General features: G+C 34.7%; 1 protein-coding gene across 2 annotated transcripts; it reads left to right on the plus strand.

The window, feature by feature from the left end:
• Window positions 1-1,649: 1,649 nt before the first annotated feature.
• Window positions 1,650-19,364, plus strand: LOC132294441 (uncharacterized protein At5g08430-like). Of its 2 annotated transcripts, none has more exons than XM_059792301.1 (10): window positions 1,650-2,105; window positions 4,616-4,695; window positions 5,349-5,536; window positions 7,596-8,484; window positions 11,172-11,281; window positions 12,181-12,240; window positions 14,406-14,456; window positions 15,380-15,450; window positions 16,148-16,371; window positions 18,626-19,364. In XM_059792301.1, exons 1-10 carry the CDS (start codon window positions 2,008-2,010, stop codon window positions 18,952-18,954), a joined length of 2,100 nt encoding a protein of 699 aa, XP_059648284.1. In that variant the 5' UTR covers window positions 1,650-2,007; the 3' UTR covers window positions 18,955-19,364. The 2 variants fall into 2 exon arrangements, with proteins under 2 accessions (XP_059648284.1, XP_059648286.1); XM_059792303.1 differs by lacking the exon at window positions 1,650-2,105 and adding an exon at window positions 2,444-2,520.
• The last annotated feature ends 869 nt before the right edge of the window (window positions 19,365-20,233 follow it).

Raw genomic sequence — 20,233 nt, forward strand, 5'->3', positions numbered from 1 at the left:
AATAAAAATAAAAAAATAAAAAGTTTTACATTGGAGTCGTTTCATTTCTTATTATCACACCTCGACTACCAGGAAGGAGGTTTGTGCCACACAGGCAACACACAAATGTTGAGGAATTTCCATTATATATATATATATATTGAAAAGGTTTTAACTCCGGTTGTTACTCTCTATATTGAAAAGAGATTACGCTACATAGGTGACACGTAAACACTAAGAAATTTTTTGCATGTTTTTTTGTATAACACGAGTTGGGTTGAGTTCTATAATATTCCACAACTATGTGGAGATTGTAAAGTACGGTAGAGAGGAATGGAGAATTTTAGATTATTGAGAAGAGTGTAGAAGTGGATAGATTGTAGAAAAGACTTCAAATTAATTTAAAATATAGGACTATTTCATAGAATTTGTAAATATTTAAATAGAGAATCTTAGAATGTAAATTTCGTTGATGAAATGCATCGTAACCGTTACAAAAAGAATTGTGTCTATAAAATAAGTAATAGTGTAATTTATACTGATAGATATTAAGTGCACTATGCATCAGTTTATATATAATAATAATAATAATAATAATAATACGCAATAGCATGTGTACAACACGTACTTATATGATTTCGACATTTAAGTGAAAGTAAAGCGAATATTTAGTAATAAATATGATTCCTAAATACGTAATATTTTTCGATTACTGTGTCTGAGTTGTATCTGGTTTAGAGTCATAATCATTCTTCGTTTCAGACGAATCTTCATCATAAATTGGCGTGTTCTCAGGTTTCTAGGGTATTATCACTGTTCTTCCATTACAATCGTTATCGTAATTTGTGCGTGTTATCACGTTTCTAACGCACACAATAGGTATTGTGATAATAGTTCAGTCTAGAAGAATCGCTATACTGTTTCGTAAAATCCCAACTATATTTCTTGTAAAACGTGCATATCTAGTTGCGGGATGATATTAGATAAGTAAAAATAAATTTCACAATATTACGTCTAGTGATGACGTCAAATATTTAAAAATAAAAAATAAAAATAATGTTTAATGAAGTAATTTTGATTTTTATTATCACATCTAAATAGGAAAATGGAAATTATTGTAGCCATATTAGAATTTTAAATTTAATTAGAAAATCTATGCATACTGCGGTACGAAAAACTTTGCAGGGCTACAAAACGAGTGTGAGTCTCGACTCTACTCTATGTAGAAGCAATCGGACCGACCTTAGAAACAGTTTTGGTGGGCGACACCACTCACAACAACGCGCACTAAATGAGAATAAATACGATGTAATTTTTGATAAATTTGATTAAATGAAAATAACAATAAAGAAAGTGAAATAATTTTTTTTTTGAAGGTTGGGCAGCAAAAAAAAAAAAATTTAAATCACCACATCCATAAAATTATTTCAAGAAAAAACATATTAATGCCAATTTTTTTCCTTATAAGTTTGGTGCATTCTAAACTTTTCCACATTAAAAAATAAATTTTCTTAGATTTTTTTTTTAAAACTTAATTATCTTTCCAATTTTAACCCTAATTTAATAAATATCTTAATCCAAGTACTAAAAGAATATTATTATTATTATTATTATTTTATTTGTAGGCATTAATTTCGGATTTAGGAAATAAAATCCCAAACACATTGCAATTCTTTCTCTATTGAACACATGTAACCTAAACCATGCCCATCACAGCATTTTTTTCCTTGTAGACTCCCGAGGCAGTGTTTTGGTTACTTTTCTCAGTGGGGTCTTTGGATAATCGCGCTAAGAGCATTGTAGTCCTTGATTTTTCGAAGTTGAATCATCAATGCCCTGATTACTGTTATCTGTCAAATGGGTTTTGGACAGTCCTCCATTTAAGGGCAGACACAGTTGATTCTTGTTCTTTAAGAGAGAGAAACTAGAGAGTTAGAGAGAGAGAGAGCTTTTCTGATCTTCTTGGTTGTTCTTGATTGCATTTTTGGGGTTTTGAAAGTGATTGAAGTCCAGAGCTTTGCTGAAAAGATGAAGAAGACGAAAAAGGTTCCAAAGAAGGAAGAAATTGCAGAGGATTGGTGCTTTGCCTGCAAAGATGGTGGATTGCTTATGGTCTGCGACTACAAGTGAGTTTTTCTGTTAACATTTTCAAGATTTTCTGTTAGTGCTTGCTTGCATGGAAGAGTGGGGACAGTGATTTGGGCAACCCATGTTTTTATTTGATGAAGACGACAATTTTTTTTTATTCTATTGACAAATTTGATCTTTTGAATACTGTTCTGTTTCTTAGAATGAAGGGTATTCTGGTCCTTACACGTTACCTTGGTGGCTGAGGATATAGTGTATTGCCTAACATGCATTATGACTTTCCATCTCCTATGCTGCGGTTGAAGTTGCAATTTTAATTTATTTCTCTACTTCTAATGATCTGTAAAAAAACATAGCAAACCCAATGCATGGGTGACAGGGCAAGAGGCTCTTTTCGTTTTTCGAATCCGTGACCTTAAGGTCACAATTGAATGACTATATCGTTGCGCCAAGGTTTGCCCTCATTTCTACTGATCTGTTATTTTAAAAAAGGAAAAATTAAACTTGCCCATCCATTTTTGTTATGCACTGATGTGACAATCCATAACCATAGTGAGAGATTCTATTTTTATTTAGTAGTGACAAGATGTTGGATACTATTTATTTAATACCAACAAGATGTTGGATGATATTTATTGTAGTTGCATATAAAGTTGATCGTTATTTGTAGCATTACTCTGGAGAAGAAGGATTCTTTATTGGATGCCCATATACATGTTTATTTATTTATTTTTTTCAACAATGGTGGTGTCTGTCCTTTTAGTACACCCCATAATCCCACCACCCGCAATTTCCAGCCGCAATTTGCATTCTCACATGCTGCCATTATAGTTACCTGTAAAATTACTTGAGTGACCTGTTGGGATTCGAACTTCCCAGAGGTTGGGATTCGAACTTCCAACCTCTGGGATGTGATTTGAGAGGGGCCAAGCAAATCATATGAAGAAGTTATAGTATATACATTTATCTCTTCAGGGAATTGGTGATCGAAAGGAGCCTAAACTATGGGCCATGCATGGAAAAGAACAATAACCCTGCAAAAATATGTGAGGCATAAGCCTTCCATGTTGATGCAAATAAGACACGGAAGGCTTATGGATTGCATGCCGATGCACACACCTTTTGGACTCCTTTTCTTTTAATGCCTCGAATCATTTTCCACCTATGTTACATGGTATTTGTCCATGGAGTTCTGGCCACAGTTGGAGATTGGAGGCCATCATTACATCTGTTAAAAAGCTAGTCAGCTCCTCCCATAAGGTGCCTGTGCTTATCCTTTCTTGGTGGCATAGGAAGGCTGATCTCAGTCACTTCCCCTGCTGTGGAGCTTTCTTGGTTATTTGCCTCTTGGTTGGAGTAAAAATTACATATAATTAAGCAATTGTAGTTGCCTCGTAATTTCTATTTGGAACCACTCTGCCCGGTTTCACCTTCTTCTGGCGCCTTACACAATATTTTTTTTTTTTTAAAAAAAGAAAGTTAAAGGGGAACTCTAGGACCCAAATTTTGATGCTTTTAGAGTTACAATTCTGTGTCTCGACTCCTCATCGACATGCCTCAACAGCTGCATTATATAGATTTCTGCAACAACTTAAAACAAACATCTATAGATCTGACGAGAATAGTTGCAAAATAATACTCTATTGATCTTTTCTTACCCACTCCTATTATGCTTCTTTACGCCTCGTTAATGATCATGCTGTGTAATCTTCTTGACGCACAATGCAATGCAATTTCCCCCCACGTTTGTGTTTGTCACTTATTTTGTCATCCTTTCAGTTTTTCTGTTTGTGTTTGCTTCGCACGCATCCTTACCAAAGGAATGACAGTTTTGCATCTTTTGTAGTCAAATGGTTACTCTTAAAGGAGTACACGTGTTGGTAACTAATAACTATTGCCTTTGTTTGTGAGTGCTCATGCAATCCCCTTGTGATGATGCATACGTTCCATTATCTTTTGATATAGAACAAAATGTTATTGAAAGAAAACATATTTCTAGCTCAGAAGGGACAACAAGTCCTTTGATAAAAAGCAATCACATATACAATAATAGCAAAACACAGAGAAATTACTGAAGTGAGTTGCAAGTATTTTCTTAATTTTCAAATGTTGGTGCTCCATTTCTTGCTTATAATCTGCCCAATTAGTTAGCATACATATGCATCCAAAAATTTAGAAGAGCCCAATTAATAGGTGGATTTGCGATGTCTTGTAATTGCTCTCATCTCATGGGGCCTGCTTTTCTTAGTTGCCTGTATTTGCTCCATAAAGTATTGAATTTATGAGGTCTTCCCAATATCGAGACCATATGATTTATGTGAACCAGGTTTGTGTGACACCAAATGCACATGTATGCGCAATAGCATGCTGTCATTTATGGTGGGCAATTGGTGAGGCTGTTTAAGTTTCTGATTTTTTTCGCAATATCTATAATTTCCATTTTCCAAATCTCTTATGATTTTTTTATGCAGAAAATGAATATTGTTTCATATCTCAACATGATTTGTTATTTTCCAACAGTTATTAATATCCAATCTACTGGTTCCAGGCAGTGTCTAAAAGCTTATCATCCCGAATGCGTGGGGAAGGATGAATCATTTTTGGAGACTGGAAGCCGTTGGACTTGCAGTAAGCCACACAAATTTATATACAATGATCTTTTACATATATGTGTGTGTGTGTATATTGCACAATATTTTGTTGGGAAAAGGCTATGTTGAGCTGAGTTAAGTTGCTCGCACAAAATTTTGTTGTTTCCAAAGAAATCTCTACTTTCCAAGTAAAGCATGGCTCAATTAGCATACATTAAGCTCGAGGAACATAACTTAATGGATTATGCCTAAATGAATTCCAACACCTACCCAGAAAGAAAAAAATCCTAAATATATTCCGTCATTAAATTTCAAATGATCATAATTTGTCCTACCTTCCACATATAAAAAATGCAAATCAATATTGGTAGTTACGAGGGATATGTTTTCCCTTTCTCTTAGCCAATTGAATACCTAATGTAGTTTTCCAATTACTGTAAAATCATAACAAATATGCCTAGTGCATCATGCTTAGACAACCTAAGTTGCACCTCATTCCAAGTTTTGTTTGTATGTTCAGACTCTCACCATTCCTCTATCTATCAAGAACCTTTGCTTTTATATATAACTCAATAAAGATATATTCCTGCTGCTTTATGTTGTTATCCCATTAGTTTCTTTAGTCATGTTTCTATTGTGTTAGACAGTTTATTTGATAGCATGCAAACTGATACCAAATTTCTATTTCAGATTGGCATTCTTGCTTCATTTGCCACAGAACCTCAAAATTTCAATGTTTTTGCTGCCCAAATGCTGTGTGCCAAAGCTGCATCTCAGTTTCGGAGTTTGGGCATGTTAGAGGAAAGAAAGGTTTCTGCATTAATTGTTTAAAGCTTGCACTACTTGTAGAGGAAAACATGGACGTTGACTCTGATGGGGTATGGTAGTTTCTAACAGCGCTTGTAAATTACAATCTTGAATATATTTTAGTTTATATTACCTTTCAGAATAAATTAATTTCTTGATTATTGTTTTTTGTTTCTTTTTTAAATTGTTTCCGTGTCTTTAAGAAAGAAATACCTTGTTGGAAACCTGTTTACACACACAGACACACACAGAGAGATTGATAATATGATAAATTAAAGCACTAAGAGCTGACTTAATAATATTGTTGCCTCTATGTGCTAGTACAGAATATGAATTGGCATTCTCCAAGCACATAAAATGAAGAAAACAAAGACGCAAGTACTCCATGCAGTTATGGCAATTTTCCCCGCTCTGCCCCATTTAAACCGGTTTTGGGGGCCCATTTATAGGATTTGGGCGGGGATGGGGTTAAGAGAGGAAAACCCGCGGGATTTGGGGCGGGGCGGGGCGGTTTGGGGTTGCCCCGCTCTGTTTAGGCAACTAAATTACTTCTTTACCCTCTTATATAGATATACATACACACATAACGATGCCCTAATTCCTAAATGCCTATCACTCTTCAGTCTTCACTTCAACCGTTCTACTTCACCGACCCAAGAGCAAAGACCCCTCTCCTCACAGCCTCACTTCCTCAGTCCCACACAGCCACCAACCGCCGTTGCAGGCCGTCAACCTCACTGACTGCCGATGTACTAGCGAATCTTTCTATCAGTGACTTCACCGCCCCATTTCTACGCTCAGTTCTCTCTCTCTCTCTCTCTCCATGAGTCCTCCTCCTCCTTCCGTCAACCTCACCGATCTACTAAATGCATTAGTAAATTTTTTTTTTTCACCTATATTTCTTTTCAACCTCACCGATTCATCTAGGGCTAAAGTTTTCTTTTTTAGAAGTTTTGGAATGTTTATCTTTGTGACCTCATCTCATTTCTGTGTAATTTTCACGAATTTTGATTGTTACCCTAAGAAACACAGACACGGATACGACACGACATGGACGGCGACGAATAATAAATATATATATTTATATATATGATGCTGTATTTTAAGAAATTAAGAGTAATATTATTTTTTATCAACCTAATAATGAAAAAAAAAAATTGTCATTTGCTGAGGAAAAGAGAGAATGATAGAAAGAAGGTTAAGAAAGACTAGAAAACAAAGAAACATAAATATGCAAGAGTTTGAACCCTTGAACTAAATATAAGCATAAATATATGATTGTTGTTTTATAAAACAACAAGTATTAAGTAATTATATAATGACGATCATATTATTGAAAACTATTAAACAACTCCTCATAGTTACACTTCAACCTAACTTTCTTTCTAAAACTTTCTTAAAATCCCCTAGTGCCTTGCTTATCAAAAAAAAAAAAAATCATGGCGTGTCCCTGCCGTGTCCAAATATCTATGGCGTGTCCAAAATATTAAAAAAAATAATAATAAATAAATAAATCCAGACACGTTTTTTGGAGCGTCCGACACGGATTCTTTGCCTTTCTAGGCGTGTTCGTGCTTCCTAGTTGTTACCCAGTTGCTTGTTTATCTTCAGAAAGATTTTTCCTTTGAGATATGTTGTTGATCAACTTTGTCTTCCAGACTATAACGGATGCCAACTAATTATTGAGGTATTTTGATTTTGATACTGGAATGGGATTTTGTTAAATAATTTCTCAATAGTTGAATTTTGGGGAAAAGAAACAGGGGAAAAATATGGGAGTAAATAGGGTGGGTGCTTGCGGGATGAAAAAGGTTAATTGGGAGTGGGGATGGGGTGGGAGGGCATCCTGTTTAAGCGATTTTGGGTGGGGAAATTTAAACGGGGGTGGGGGAGGGTACACACACCCAAAACCGCCCCCGTTGCCATCCCTAATTCCATGTCTTTCCTCAGTATTTTGCTTGCCATAACTTTCTCCCATTCAATGACTTGCAGAGGGTTCTTTGTTCCATTCTTGGATGGGTTTCTTGTTACTTTTTCATTGTTCTTTGTTTTCCTCTCTTGGAGCAGAGGGGGAGGAGGCTTTGTGACTTTTTCTCTCTACGTTGTCTGATGCCTGTATGCTTGTTGCAGGAAAGGGTAGACTTCAAAGATCGAGAAACTGTTGAGGGCCTATTTATGGAATATTGGGATATAATCAAGGAAAAAGAAGGCTTGACTTTGGAAAATCTCCATTCTGCAGATGCCCAGTTGAAGAAGAATGAGAACTGTAAGTTTAGCTCCGATTCAGATGATTCTAATAAAAGCGAAGATAGTCTACTAATTTCTGATTGTGATGATAAGAATGACATGGATGAACAAAAGCCAGTGAGCAAAAGAAAGAGATCCAAAGGGCAGCAGTTGAATAGAAGAAAGGCAAAACCAAATGAAGAATTTATTGGTTGGGGGTCGAAATGTCTCATGCAATTTCTTGCATCAATTGGTAAAGACACAGGCGAAAAATTATCGCATCATGAAGTGACTTCTATCATAAATAGATACATTAACGAAAACAAACTTTATCTCCCAGAGAAGAAGAACAAGATTGTATGTGATGCAAGGCTAAAATTTGTTGTAGGGAGAAAAACAGTGAACCGACATAGAATACATGACATCTTGGAAGCCCATTTTGCTGAGAACCTGGTGCAATCAGAGGAGGATGAGTTTGGATACAATTCAGAAGATGAGGAGGAGAACGTCTCAGTGGCCTGTAAAAGGCAGAGAAAGCCAAGTATAGATAATAAATCTCAGAAAAAGGAGAAATCTCAGAAAAATGAGGTTCCGTTTGATGTTAAGCAAACTTTTTTTGCGTCCATTGTCCCTGAAAACATTAAGCTTGTTTACTTGAAGAGGAGCTTAGTGAAAGAATTAATGAAGAGACCTGAAACTTTTGAAAGCCAGGTAACAGGAAGCTTTGTGAGAGTCAAATCAGAACGGAATGATTATTGTCGGAGAAATTGTCATGAGCTGGCACAAGTCACAGGTTGGTAATGCTTGTTGTCTGATCTTTTTGATAAGTTTTGAGATATCTACTTCTCTATAATTGCGCTGCAATCCAGGCACCATTTGCTCTAACTAAGATTATTGAACTGGAAGAGTGGTAGATTATTCTCTTAGGCAAGTTAGCTTAATATTTTTTGTATAGCAGTAGGGTTTAAGGCCATCTTAGCAGTTGTCACAATGGTGATTGTGGTCATTACTCCTATTTATTTGTGATATATAATTATTAAAATTTGTTACTTCATATTTGACTTTTGGAAATTAATAACTATTAACGCAATACATTTCTTTAGTGGTTTAAAACTTAATTTAAGACTTCTGCGATAGAATCCGTTAATTTGAGGTTAAAATTGATATATAAGGTAAAACCTTGAGACACGTGCCTCCAGCAAGTGTTATAGGGGCCAGTTCTGGTAAAATGGCTTCAAGCTCTAAGTGGCTGCATTTATTCTATGCTGTGTTGGATCCTTTTGACTGAGAAGTACCCTTAAGTCCTTTATCACCTGGTTTGTGGATTTGGCAGTTCTTTTATAATGTAAAAACCTAATGTTTTAGCGGGGATTAGGATTAGAACATGATGCAGGTGTTGGCAAAAGGTGTTGGCAAAGGAACTCATTCCGAGTTGACTTGCTGATAAGGGTAAAAGTTCCATATGAGTGATATTTATGCATTTTTTCCTAGATTTTTTTTGGGATCAAAAGGATCTTGATGGGGGTAAGGACCAGAATCCTAGGCTCTGATAGAGAGTTTTTTTTTTTTTTTTTTGGGGGGGGGGGGGAGGATTTTTTCTTGAATATTAGCAAACAAACCAACAATTCATACTTACATTAACGGAAAAAATCGCGGGATCTTGTCCAGTTAGATCAAAATTCACTATTACAAAGAGATATTACACGAGGTTAACTGTTCAGCAAGTGCAAAATTCCTAGTTACCTATTGTCACAAGCTGATCCACCAAAACTCACGCACAGAGTCTGCAGGCTTCGTTCCTCCAGAATCGGCTTCTTTAATAGCTATTTGGATCTCTAAACTAGTTGTCCATTCCAATCTTAGTTGATTGATTGTATGTTGGTGTTGAATCCGCAAATCAACTCCATGGCAATTATGATGTCAACAAAATCGCGGGATTTTGTCCAGTTAGATCAAAATTCACTATTACAAAGAGATATTACACTAGGTTAACTGTTCAGCAAGTGCAAAATTCCTAGTTACCTATTGTCACAAGCTGATCCACCAAAACTCGCGCACAGAGTCTGCAGGCTTCGTTCCTCCAGAATCGGCTTCTTTAATAGCTATTTGGATCTCTAAACTAGTTGTCCATTCCAATCTTAGTTGATTGATTGTATGTTGGTGTTGAATCCTCAAATCAACTCCATGGCAATTATGATATCAACACACTAATATAAAATGACCAATCCAATGCAATTGATGAATGCTTAAAGAAAAATTTGAATCCACTCAATTTTACTTTAAATATCTCAAGCTTGTGTGTTTTTCTATATAGTCTGTGTGTCATAGGGTTTCTATGATAATAGAGTACTTATAAAATATAAACAAACATAGGATTTTAGAGTGTTAATCTGAAAAGGAAACTGGTTTACCAAATGGGTAAATTATCAGAGAAGAGGTCAATCTATCCACACAGATCCCCTAATTTTTGGTGATTGCATGGTGGTGTCTATTTACATTTTTGCCCTTGGTTGAAGCTTGAATATCATCTATGACCATGTTCAAATGGTATGTTACTTGACACTAACTTTCAAAATTATAATTAAACTAAAAAAATAATAAATAAATAAAATTACAGACTATAGGTTTGATCATGAAATATGCCAACCTAAGTCCTATTGACCTAACAATATCTCCTTTTTGCAATTTTGTGACAAAACATATGAAAACTGAATATTAAATTAGAAATAAAAGTAAAAAAGACTCTAAATTTCTTTTTGTGGCTTGAACACTTGAACTTCACTACAATTATTGATATATGCTGCAAAAAAAAAAAAAATGCAACTCTACTTGCGCATATCAATATTTGAGATATAATCATAAATCACACATAAAAATATATATAAAACAATGTTGCTCCCCCTTGATATATGCATATCAATACAAACGTAATTACTTATCAAAAAATATCAATACAAACATAACATGTAATCAAACAAGGTTGATCAAGTTTGTCAATTGTATCAAGTATCCAAGCCTGTGTCAAATTAAAGTTCAAATAAATCATGTATGCTTTCTCCCTCCTCAATCACAAAATTGGCAAAATAAAACCCAAGTAAAAGAATGGAGAACATAATGTAATAAACTTCATATATCACTACAAAAAACTTAATTACACTGTTCCGAAAACATAATTTAAACTCCAATTAAAGTCCTATTGACTTTGACAAAATGTTGTGATCATTTTAGGTTTACTTTAATTAGTTTATTTGTATTATTTATATTATTCTGCAGAGAAATGAAATCTTTTTTTTCATTGTTGTCTGGGTGATTTTCTTCGGATAAAAGTTTCTTGACACACACACACATATATATTTTATCAGAAACCTAACATGTTACCTTTTCTGTTCCTTTTATTTTTCTGTTTTCTGTTTTCTGTTTTTGTGTGCGCGCGCGCGCGTGTGCGCATGTGTGTGTGGGGGTATTTTGGTATCACCCCAGGCATAAAGAAGGCTTCCAGTGGTGAAAATAATACAGAGGTTCTCCTGCAAATATCAAATATGCCAGAAGATATTCGCATCTGCATGCTGTCGGATGATGACTTATCTGAGGTAATCACATTGTTTTAAGAAATTGGTCTTCTTTCCCCTTCTTTCCTATTTCCTGTTTGTGACATTGGATTCTAGTGATATTGACCCCAGCCAAGTATATTGTTTTCCTCTTTTTTCATTTTCCTCTTACTCCACCAATTCTAATAACTAAAGTTTTTTCGTGAGATTGGTGAAGCAAACAAAATCTCATAATGCAGTGCTGATATCAGTCCCTATACAACTAGCATCAATAACGTTTACGGTGCTGAATCTCCTAGTGACTGATGAATCCCGATTTGTTTTACCTTCAAAAAAAAATTAGGGACTTTTTTGACTCTTTTTCTTATGTGTACGTATGCTTCTCCAAATTCCTCAGAGAAAAAGGAATTTGGTATGAGCTTTTGATCCTTGTGGAAGTTTTAGATACTGGATACCATACCTTATGTTCTTTTTGGACTCTCTCTCTCTCTCTCTCTCTATATATATATATATATATATATATATATTCCCCTGGGTAGTGGTTGACTTGGGCGTCAATCTTGATTCTAATTGTTATAGGTTCTTAACTGTCTCAGTTAAGTGAACAGTGAACTTCATTATTAGTTGCAAAACTGATTGAGAAATTGTATAAAGAATGTTAATCATATTTAAAGTGATAACTGTGTGTGATATTTGTATGGATACAGATTGTCATGGATGTATTAGGATTTAAGCAGAGAACACAAATGTTACCATCAAACTGAATTGTGCAGTTGTCTACCATATCACAGAGATTCTTTAGTTCCAAATGTGCTGCTATAGTTTCAAACATAATCCCATCAATCATAAGTTAAATTGTTTTAATAAATAAGAGTTCGGAGAAATTTTCATATGCCATTTCAATTGCGACATGTATTTTCTTGTGTGATGTCTTGTTTCAGGAAGAATGCGAAGATTTGAGACAAAAAGTGAAAAGCGGCCAGCTGAAAAGGCCCACCCTTGTAAGTTCTCTCTTACATAAGCAATTTGATGTTTCTTAAAAAAAAAAAGTGAAAAAATAATAATCACTCTCTGGTGTCTAAGTTTATGCTCTTTATCACAATCAGTTTATGTTCTTTATCACGTCCAGTTTATGCTCTTTATCCCAATCACTAAAGGGCTGGGCTGGCTTTCTAATCAATCTCTGGCATCGCAGTCTTGGTCTCGAGTTGAGCTGGGGCATCATTTCATTTTCGTAACGGGAATGAGTGCACTGTATGAACAGACAAGTTGCTCCCTCCCCTCGCAGAGGCAGCATCTATCTTTGAAGTTACTGTGGAAGAGAAATGATCATTATTATGATATCTGCAAACACAAATAATTTGGAGATCTGCCAAAATATTTGAAAATTTTGAAAATACTGCTTTACTTTTGACAAATTGTTGAACTGCCCTTAGTTGGAACTTGGAACCAATACATTATCTGACTCCTAAACATTTAAAACTCTAAATCCATGATAGGTGCTCCCACTAAGGAACTGCATGTGAATCGCATAATAATGTCATTTCAATCACAAAATTTCTAACTGTGACGTATGTGGAACGCATTGCTCTATGTCAAGCTAGACCAAGTTTTAAATATTATTCTTCTGAATTTGAGTTTTAGTTAAAAAAAAAATAAAAAGACAATCTTATGCGTGGTATGCATAAAGCGTTGCCACAGCATTCACATCTACTTCAACAATTCGGTGATGTTGGACAAGTGAGTAAATTATGGATGGTAGCACTAATGAGTTACAAGGGGATTTTTCATGCCAATAGTAACAAGTTTTTGGTGCCTGAAGGGTTGGTAAAGATAAGGATTTTCAGGGTTTGTATTGGTGTAGAAAAGGATCTATTTCTGGGTTCTAACGAGGCAAGGAAAGGAAAACTTTTGGGCTGTTTTATGACTATTTTTAATATCCTTGAATTGCAACCAAGGGCTCTTTGTGTTAGTTAGGGTCCTACCATTCTATAGTTGAAAGAAGTAAAAAATTAAGCATGTAAAATGGGATCTTTTAAGGATAATTAAAGGCTTATTACCGATCCAGTTTTTAGGGTTTTGAAGGATTGAAAGTGTTAAAAATTAGGAAAAGAGGAAAGAAGAAAAAGCAGAACAGAACTCTAGGAATCACACCTAGAATCCTGGAGGAGTGATTTCAAAGAAGCAAATTTATATGATGGAAACAAGTGGTATCACCCATACAGTGTATAGAAGGCATGGAAAATATGTTTCTAAAGACTATATTATACACCTGTTAGATGATGTGGGCCCACTTGGGAGCTCTCGTTATTAAGTTTGAGTTCTATTTTTTTGGATTTTTTTAACTTTGCTTTCAGTTTTATATTATATATGTTATCTTAAAATTTAAGATTGAATGATATTTTCGTATTTCTTGGATTTTTTGGACATGGGATGTAATAGTGTCTTCTTTGGGGTCATTTTGTAGTATTAGGCATTTATGCGTGGCTTTTTAATAGAGTTATGTCAGTTTTACTAGTCAAAGTCTGCAATGGCGTTGTTTATGTAACATGAGAGGTTGGTGAATCATCTCCTCGTGCATTGCCCTTTGGCAGCTTGGCTAGGGACAGATGTGGCATGCCTTGTGCTATTTTTGGGGTTCAGCGGATTATGCCGGAATCCGCAAAGAGCTTTATCAAAGATTGAAGATGATGTTCTGTAGGGCTCCATGCTAGGGATGTGTGGAGTGCTGCCCCCCTTTGCTTGTGGTAGGCTTTATGGAGGGAAAGAAATAGGAGATCTTTTGATGGGGGTGGAGTCTCCTATAGGGGTGGTCAAATTCTCTGTACATAGCTCTTTATTCTTTTGGGTAAATGGGAGGTGCTGTAAATATTCTGAGATTCTATTATCTTTTGTGGATAGCTTGAGGTTATAGCTTCTTGGCTTGTGTAGTTGGTAGTTCGCTGCGCTCCCCCTTTGAGCACCTTTTGATGAAATCTTATGAAAAAATTGTTTATAAATGAAAAATTCAGTTCATTTCACAGCTAGGTTTACTAACAAGCCTATATATAGTTATGTAATGATTCGAACTCAATAATAATAGGTCTTAGAGAAAATTTTCAACTAGTCTGCATGGATTACAATAATGGTTTTCAAAAGCTGTTAACAAAAATATTTTGTTTTACAGGTGGAGCTTGAAGAGAAGGCCATAAGTCTGCATGAGGATATAACAAAGCACGTATGCATTCCCACTTCAGTTTTACATACAAGTAACGAGTATTATATTACGTTGTCCTCTTTGTTCTTTAAAAATAAGAATTGTAATACAAGTAACAAAGCACTAATGCATTCCTAGTATGTCTGGTTCATATGTCATATCAGCCTCTTCAAAAGCGTTCATTCAAATCAGAGTTTCTTGTATATAATTGAGGATACAGCCCCTTCTCTCTCTCATAGTTTTTTCTTCTCTCCATTGTGGTTGCGTCATGGTATAAGAGCATTATACCCAAATCTATCTTCCTTTTTTTTTTTTTTTTTTTCATTTTTCTCTTTTTAGTCTTCCCTCCTATCTTATCAATCAATTACTTGTAGAATTAAGATGTTAGTAAGGAGCATAAGCATATATATCAACTCTTCCCTTCACTTGTGGCCTGCCATGAATGGGTTAGCCTTGTGACTATATTATGGTAAGAACGAGATTCAAGGAGAAATCCTTCCTGCAGTAAAACAATGGCAATAACTGCTGCTCTAAAAGCTGAGGCTGTTAAAGATGAGCATAGCGATATGTTATAAATACTTTTTATGCAGATTCGGAGATGATCAAGCTAGATCTTTAGGAGTTTGAACTACATCTTTTAAATAGGTTAATTGTGTCAAAATTACAATTATTCAACTTTATGCATCACAATTGAAGTGTGGCCTTTCCTTTCAGATTATTTATGTGGCTGTGTCTCTTCATGCGTGCTTATAATAGGATCTTATTCTGATTTTTAACAAATGAATTTCTTTCTTACTTATTGCAGTCCAATCTATGTGCTGATAATTTACTTGATTACTATGCAATTCAATGGAAGAATGTCAACTTATGGGTATCTGATGCTTGCTTTTGATTTTCTCTTTTCCTCTTTCCTTTATGTGAAAAAAAAAATAAAAAATTGTCAGTGGATTGTCAAGGAGCTGGCATTATTACAACACCTCATTGATCAAGCAAATGAGAAAGGATGGAGAAACAAATATCCTTTTGTGATATAATTCATGTAATGCTGAGTCAGGGATTGGCAAGTGCAGAGGCTATAATTTATACAGGGACATCAACTCGTGTTACTTGATTAAAGGAAGCATTGTTGAACCAGCTCAAACTGTTCATTGATTTAACCAATGGTGTAATATTTCATCTAGTTAATAAATTTAGTGTGCTAAAGAGTATAGACAATAAAATTTCATTTTGTTAATAAAATTAGTGTTTAGAAGCATATAGACAATAAAACTTCTCAAATATATAGACTAACTCGACCTGTTCAAATGCCATTTAAATATGCCTTGTACGGATTAGTGATGTACACTTCTAAAATATCTGTAGGCCTTGGTCTTTTCTTCGTGGTCACATGTCATCAGGGTACATTTACCTCTGTGTGCATTTACACGCATGCACACTCACACCTATTCACGTGTGTGCATGTGTTTTATTCAGGATATATGAGGCGATATATTCTCTAATAAAAGAGTCATTTAGTCCTTAACCTTCATGGTCACGTGATCTTTTCTTTGTGGTCACACATCATCAGTGTCCATTTACCATTGTCTGTGTGCATTTACACCCATGCACGCTCGCACCTATTCATGTGCGTGCATGTGTTTTATTCAACACATATGAGGTGATATATTCTCCAATAAAAGTGTCTTTTAGTCCTTAACCTTCATGGTTTTTACGCTTTATGAATACATGGAGAGAAGAGAGCGGCTTCAGAGACCAGAGGAACAGTTACGGTTGCTACAAAAGCTTCCCAAGGTGATTCCAGATGTAACCTGGTTTGAACCTATTGCTGAAGGCACTCTTAAAAATGATATGCAAGGAGATGAAGGCTCGCCAAAATCAATCCTCATGGGGAGTTTGGAAACTCAGAGTAAAAATAGGGAAGACAAAACTTCTTCAGGTAAACTGATGCTCTATGTTTGGTACGCTCAACTACTCTCCTTTATTTCCATGAAGAACCACTCCGGCTACAATTTTAGACTAATTTTAGGTGTTTTTTTTTTTTTGCAAAACTTTCTTCCTTTCTTTCCACAATGTGCCTGAAATTATGTAATTGTGATAAGTATGCATTATTTCCTGTCTTTTCATTTTATTTATTTTTATAAGTATTTTCCTGTCTTTTCATGGAAGTAAAATATTAGATGCCGTAAACACTAAAATCTAAATCAAAGGATTTTCACTCAGAGCCAAGTTTAGACTTCCGGTGGAAATGGAATGGTTCCTTGTTGTATTCCACATTTTGAATGCACCTTTGAGATATTTAGAGGAAACATAGTTATTAACACAAATAATTGCCAAAATTTAATATATCAGCATTTCGGACATCCTAAAAGTAAAAGATTTTGGGTGCAACGAGATGGAATTTATCATATGAGAAAACAAAATAGAGCACTTCAAGTGGTATAATGGCATTATGTCGATTCCACATAAAGTTAAACTAGACCTGTAGAAAATATGGAGTAAAATCAATTGATTTCTCTATAATTTGGTTCTTGTCCTATGAAAAAAATTTAATTAGATTTGGCTGAATCTTACCTAAAACCATATTTTATTTTGTTATAGCTTGAATATTGTGATTTAAATTCAGATTTGAACCGCCCACACTTATTCCAATTAGTAATCAAATCTTAATTGGGTCCGATTTAAATGTTGATATGACCTGTTGACAGACAGCCCCATTGTTTGCTTATCCTAATTAGGGCGCCCTATGTCTTTTGACATCTTTTTTAGGTAATACAGATAAAAAGATTAACAAATAAATTCAGTTAGCATCATTAACAAGCCTACTACTTGTTTGCTTATTCATAAACTTTGACACTTCACCATTTTCAGTAGGACATCTTTGCCACCACCATACTCATAGAACCCCTTCACCAACTCTGGCTCTCACCTTTCATGCCTATGCATGATGTAGTTGGGGATCATGAGCTTTATTTTATGCCTCACTTTTGGACTGTAATTGGATTCACACATAGGAAGCACGGATAGTTCTACAAGTGAGTCTTATTTATTTTGAATATCATTACTCCTTAGAACTTATGTGTACATTGTCCAATATCTTCTAAACATATCCATAATGTGGAAATACTTTTTTTCTCAAACATCTGTCCAATAGACACGACTGACAAGTCTTGAAAATAAAAATACAACATTTTTAGTGTACTATCATAGTATAATTGTTAGGAAAGTATAACAAAGGTTTCGTATTTTTGGACTTTATCACTTCTAAGAGAAGAAGATTTGAGTTTTCATGAAAATGTATCATGTCTAATTCAGTTCAAATTCAGATGCATGCAACATAATTATATATATATATATATATATATATATATATATTTTATAAACAAAATACAAAACATTTGGTAGAAAATCCATTAGTCAATGTCGGTCCTGCCTATTTGGGGTGCTTGGATGATTGATTGAAGACAGTCATAACCTTTGGCATTATTTTACAGAGAATGACTAGTGCTTGGATGAGAGATTGAAGACATACATAACCTTTGGCGTTATTTTACACAAAATGACTACTCTCGAACTTAAACCTGTGTCTTTATATGCTTGTCAGTCTAAGTTTTTACCAATGACATAAAGATTGAATATTTCATAGATTCAAAAGAGTTACTTGTTTGTCATTATTTTACAAAAAATGACTACTCCCAAACTTAGACCCGTGTCTTTATGCTTGTCAGTCTAAGTTTTTACCAATGACCTAAATATTGAATATTTCATAGATTCAAAATAGTTACTTGTTTGTCAAAACCTTTTTACACGAGATTGTTAATCATAATATTTTGTATAATATGACAGATAATTATTGTTTTAAATTTATACATAGATTGATTTATACATCCTAATTTTTATTCATTCATACATATATATATATATATATATATATATATATATATATCATATGCATATCTGTAGATACATATATTACCCTTTGTCGCCGTACGTATATCCTGTTTTTGAAATTTTTGTTGCATCACCATATATCGGTATCCCATATCTGTGTCCATGTTCATAAATACACAGAATTTGTTAATTTGGTCTTCACCTTTTATAATTTCAGTTTCAGTTTTTGCAATTTGCACCCATGTTTTTATGCTTATCTGTGAAAGAGAAGGAAATCTTATATGTTTTCCTATTTTTAACAGGAAAGCAGCATAACGCATCTGCTCCTGACGAACTGTCTGAAGAAACTCATATTTTGGCTCCTGAGGTTCAACATGATGTCCTCCTGCAGAACAGCTTCAAAGCATCTCCTGTTGAAGAACTGCCACAGCAGCCTATTTTTCTTGCTCCCGTAAATCAATCTAATGTTGTTGCTACTGAAAAGCAGAATCATCCAGTGGATGCGAAACAGGAATCGAAGGGAAACCAGGAGGCGTCAGAGTTTCAATTTATTGAATTAAGTAGCAGTGACGAAGATAAGTCAAGGGTCACAATTGGAAAGCGGAAAGTTGGGAAACGGAAAAGCTCTTAATGTCATTGTTATAATGACGGGAGCCAGACTACTCCTTTTGTATCAGAATATATGGTTTGGAAGATGACTCAAAACAAGGAAATGTAGTCTCATTGAAGATGGGATCAAAAGCCAAGAAAAAATGACTCTCCTTTTGGGTACTGTCTGCCTGAATTCCTCTATTGAAGAAGTAGGTAACTTTCTTGTTCATGTACATATAGTGCAAATGTCCTATCTTTTGGCACACCAACTTTTTCTCAGAACAGACCTCACAGCAAAACCAAATGTTCGAAAAGTGGATGTGTTCTTGATGCTAGATATCAGGATTGTGAAGAGAGGCATATTATTTTATCAACTCGTTTGCTTAATAGACATCGTCGTAGTTTGCTATATATTCGATATCTCCTCCTGATATTTCCTTTTGTGCTTAAGCTAATTTGCAGGTTCTCCTTGAATGATTGATATCATATTAGCATATTGATGTGTTAATTTTGGTGGTAGCTTGAATTATCATTATGATTCTTCTGTCATCTGCATTTTCATGGTTGTTGGATGTGCACCTGGCTTTATGTGAAAAAAAGAAAAAAAGAAAAAAAGAAAAAAGAAAGAGAATTGCAGGGAACCGATGTTTTGAGTTTGCATTATCTAGAGCTACTTCAAGCTCTAATTTTTATGCCATGAAAAAAAAAAAAAAAAAAAAAAAAAAATTGTGAATTTTGGTTTTGAAATCAGCTTGGATGAGCCATACACAGATGATTACTGTATTTTTTTATAGTTGGGGTCTACTACAGTAGATACTTTTAATTCGTTTCGTTGTTTTGATCAGTGTATTTTATATTGAGATTAAGATTTGCAGGCAATTTTTAGAACCAATGTCTATTTGAAATGTTGTTTTGGTACGACCGAATTGACGCTGTCTCGGATTTGGGATTGGAAAAATTGTAAGTTTTAACTAAATTTTTTTCAATCACAAATTCAAGACACCGATTTAGTGTTTCCAAATATAACATTGTTCTTGCTCCCATAAATCAATCTAATGTAATTCCTCAAAGTGAGCCATATCAGTGTAGTTCTCGTGTTGCTACTGACAAGCAGACTCATCCAGTGGATGCGAAACAGGAATCGAAGGGAATATAGAAGCAATTCACAAATTTGCCATCCCTAGTTACTTGACCGAGCACTCTTTACATCATGTCCAACCTACAATGCTACCTTAAATCACAATACAGGGCAAAGTACAGAAAAATCCTCCCAACTTATAGCCTTTTTTAATAAACCCCTCCTGACTTATAGACTTTTT

Source organism: Cornus florida, unplaced genomic scaffold (assembly GCF_030987335.1).
Source record: "Cornus florida cultivar Cherokee Brave unplaced genomic scaffold, ASM3098733v1 CherokeeBrave_3.0.0_Hap2_Chr02, whole genome shotgun sequence".
NCBI lineage: Eukaryota > Viridiplantae > Streptophyta > Magnoliopsida > Cornales > Cornaceae > Cornus > Cornus florida.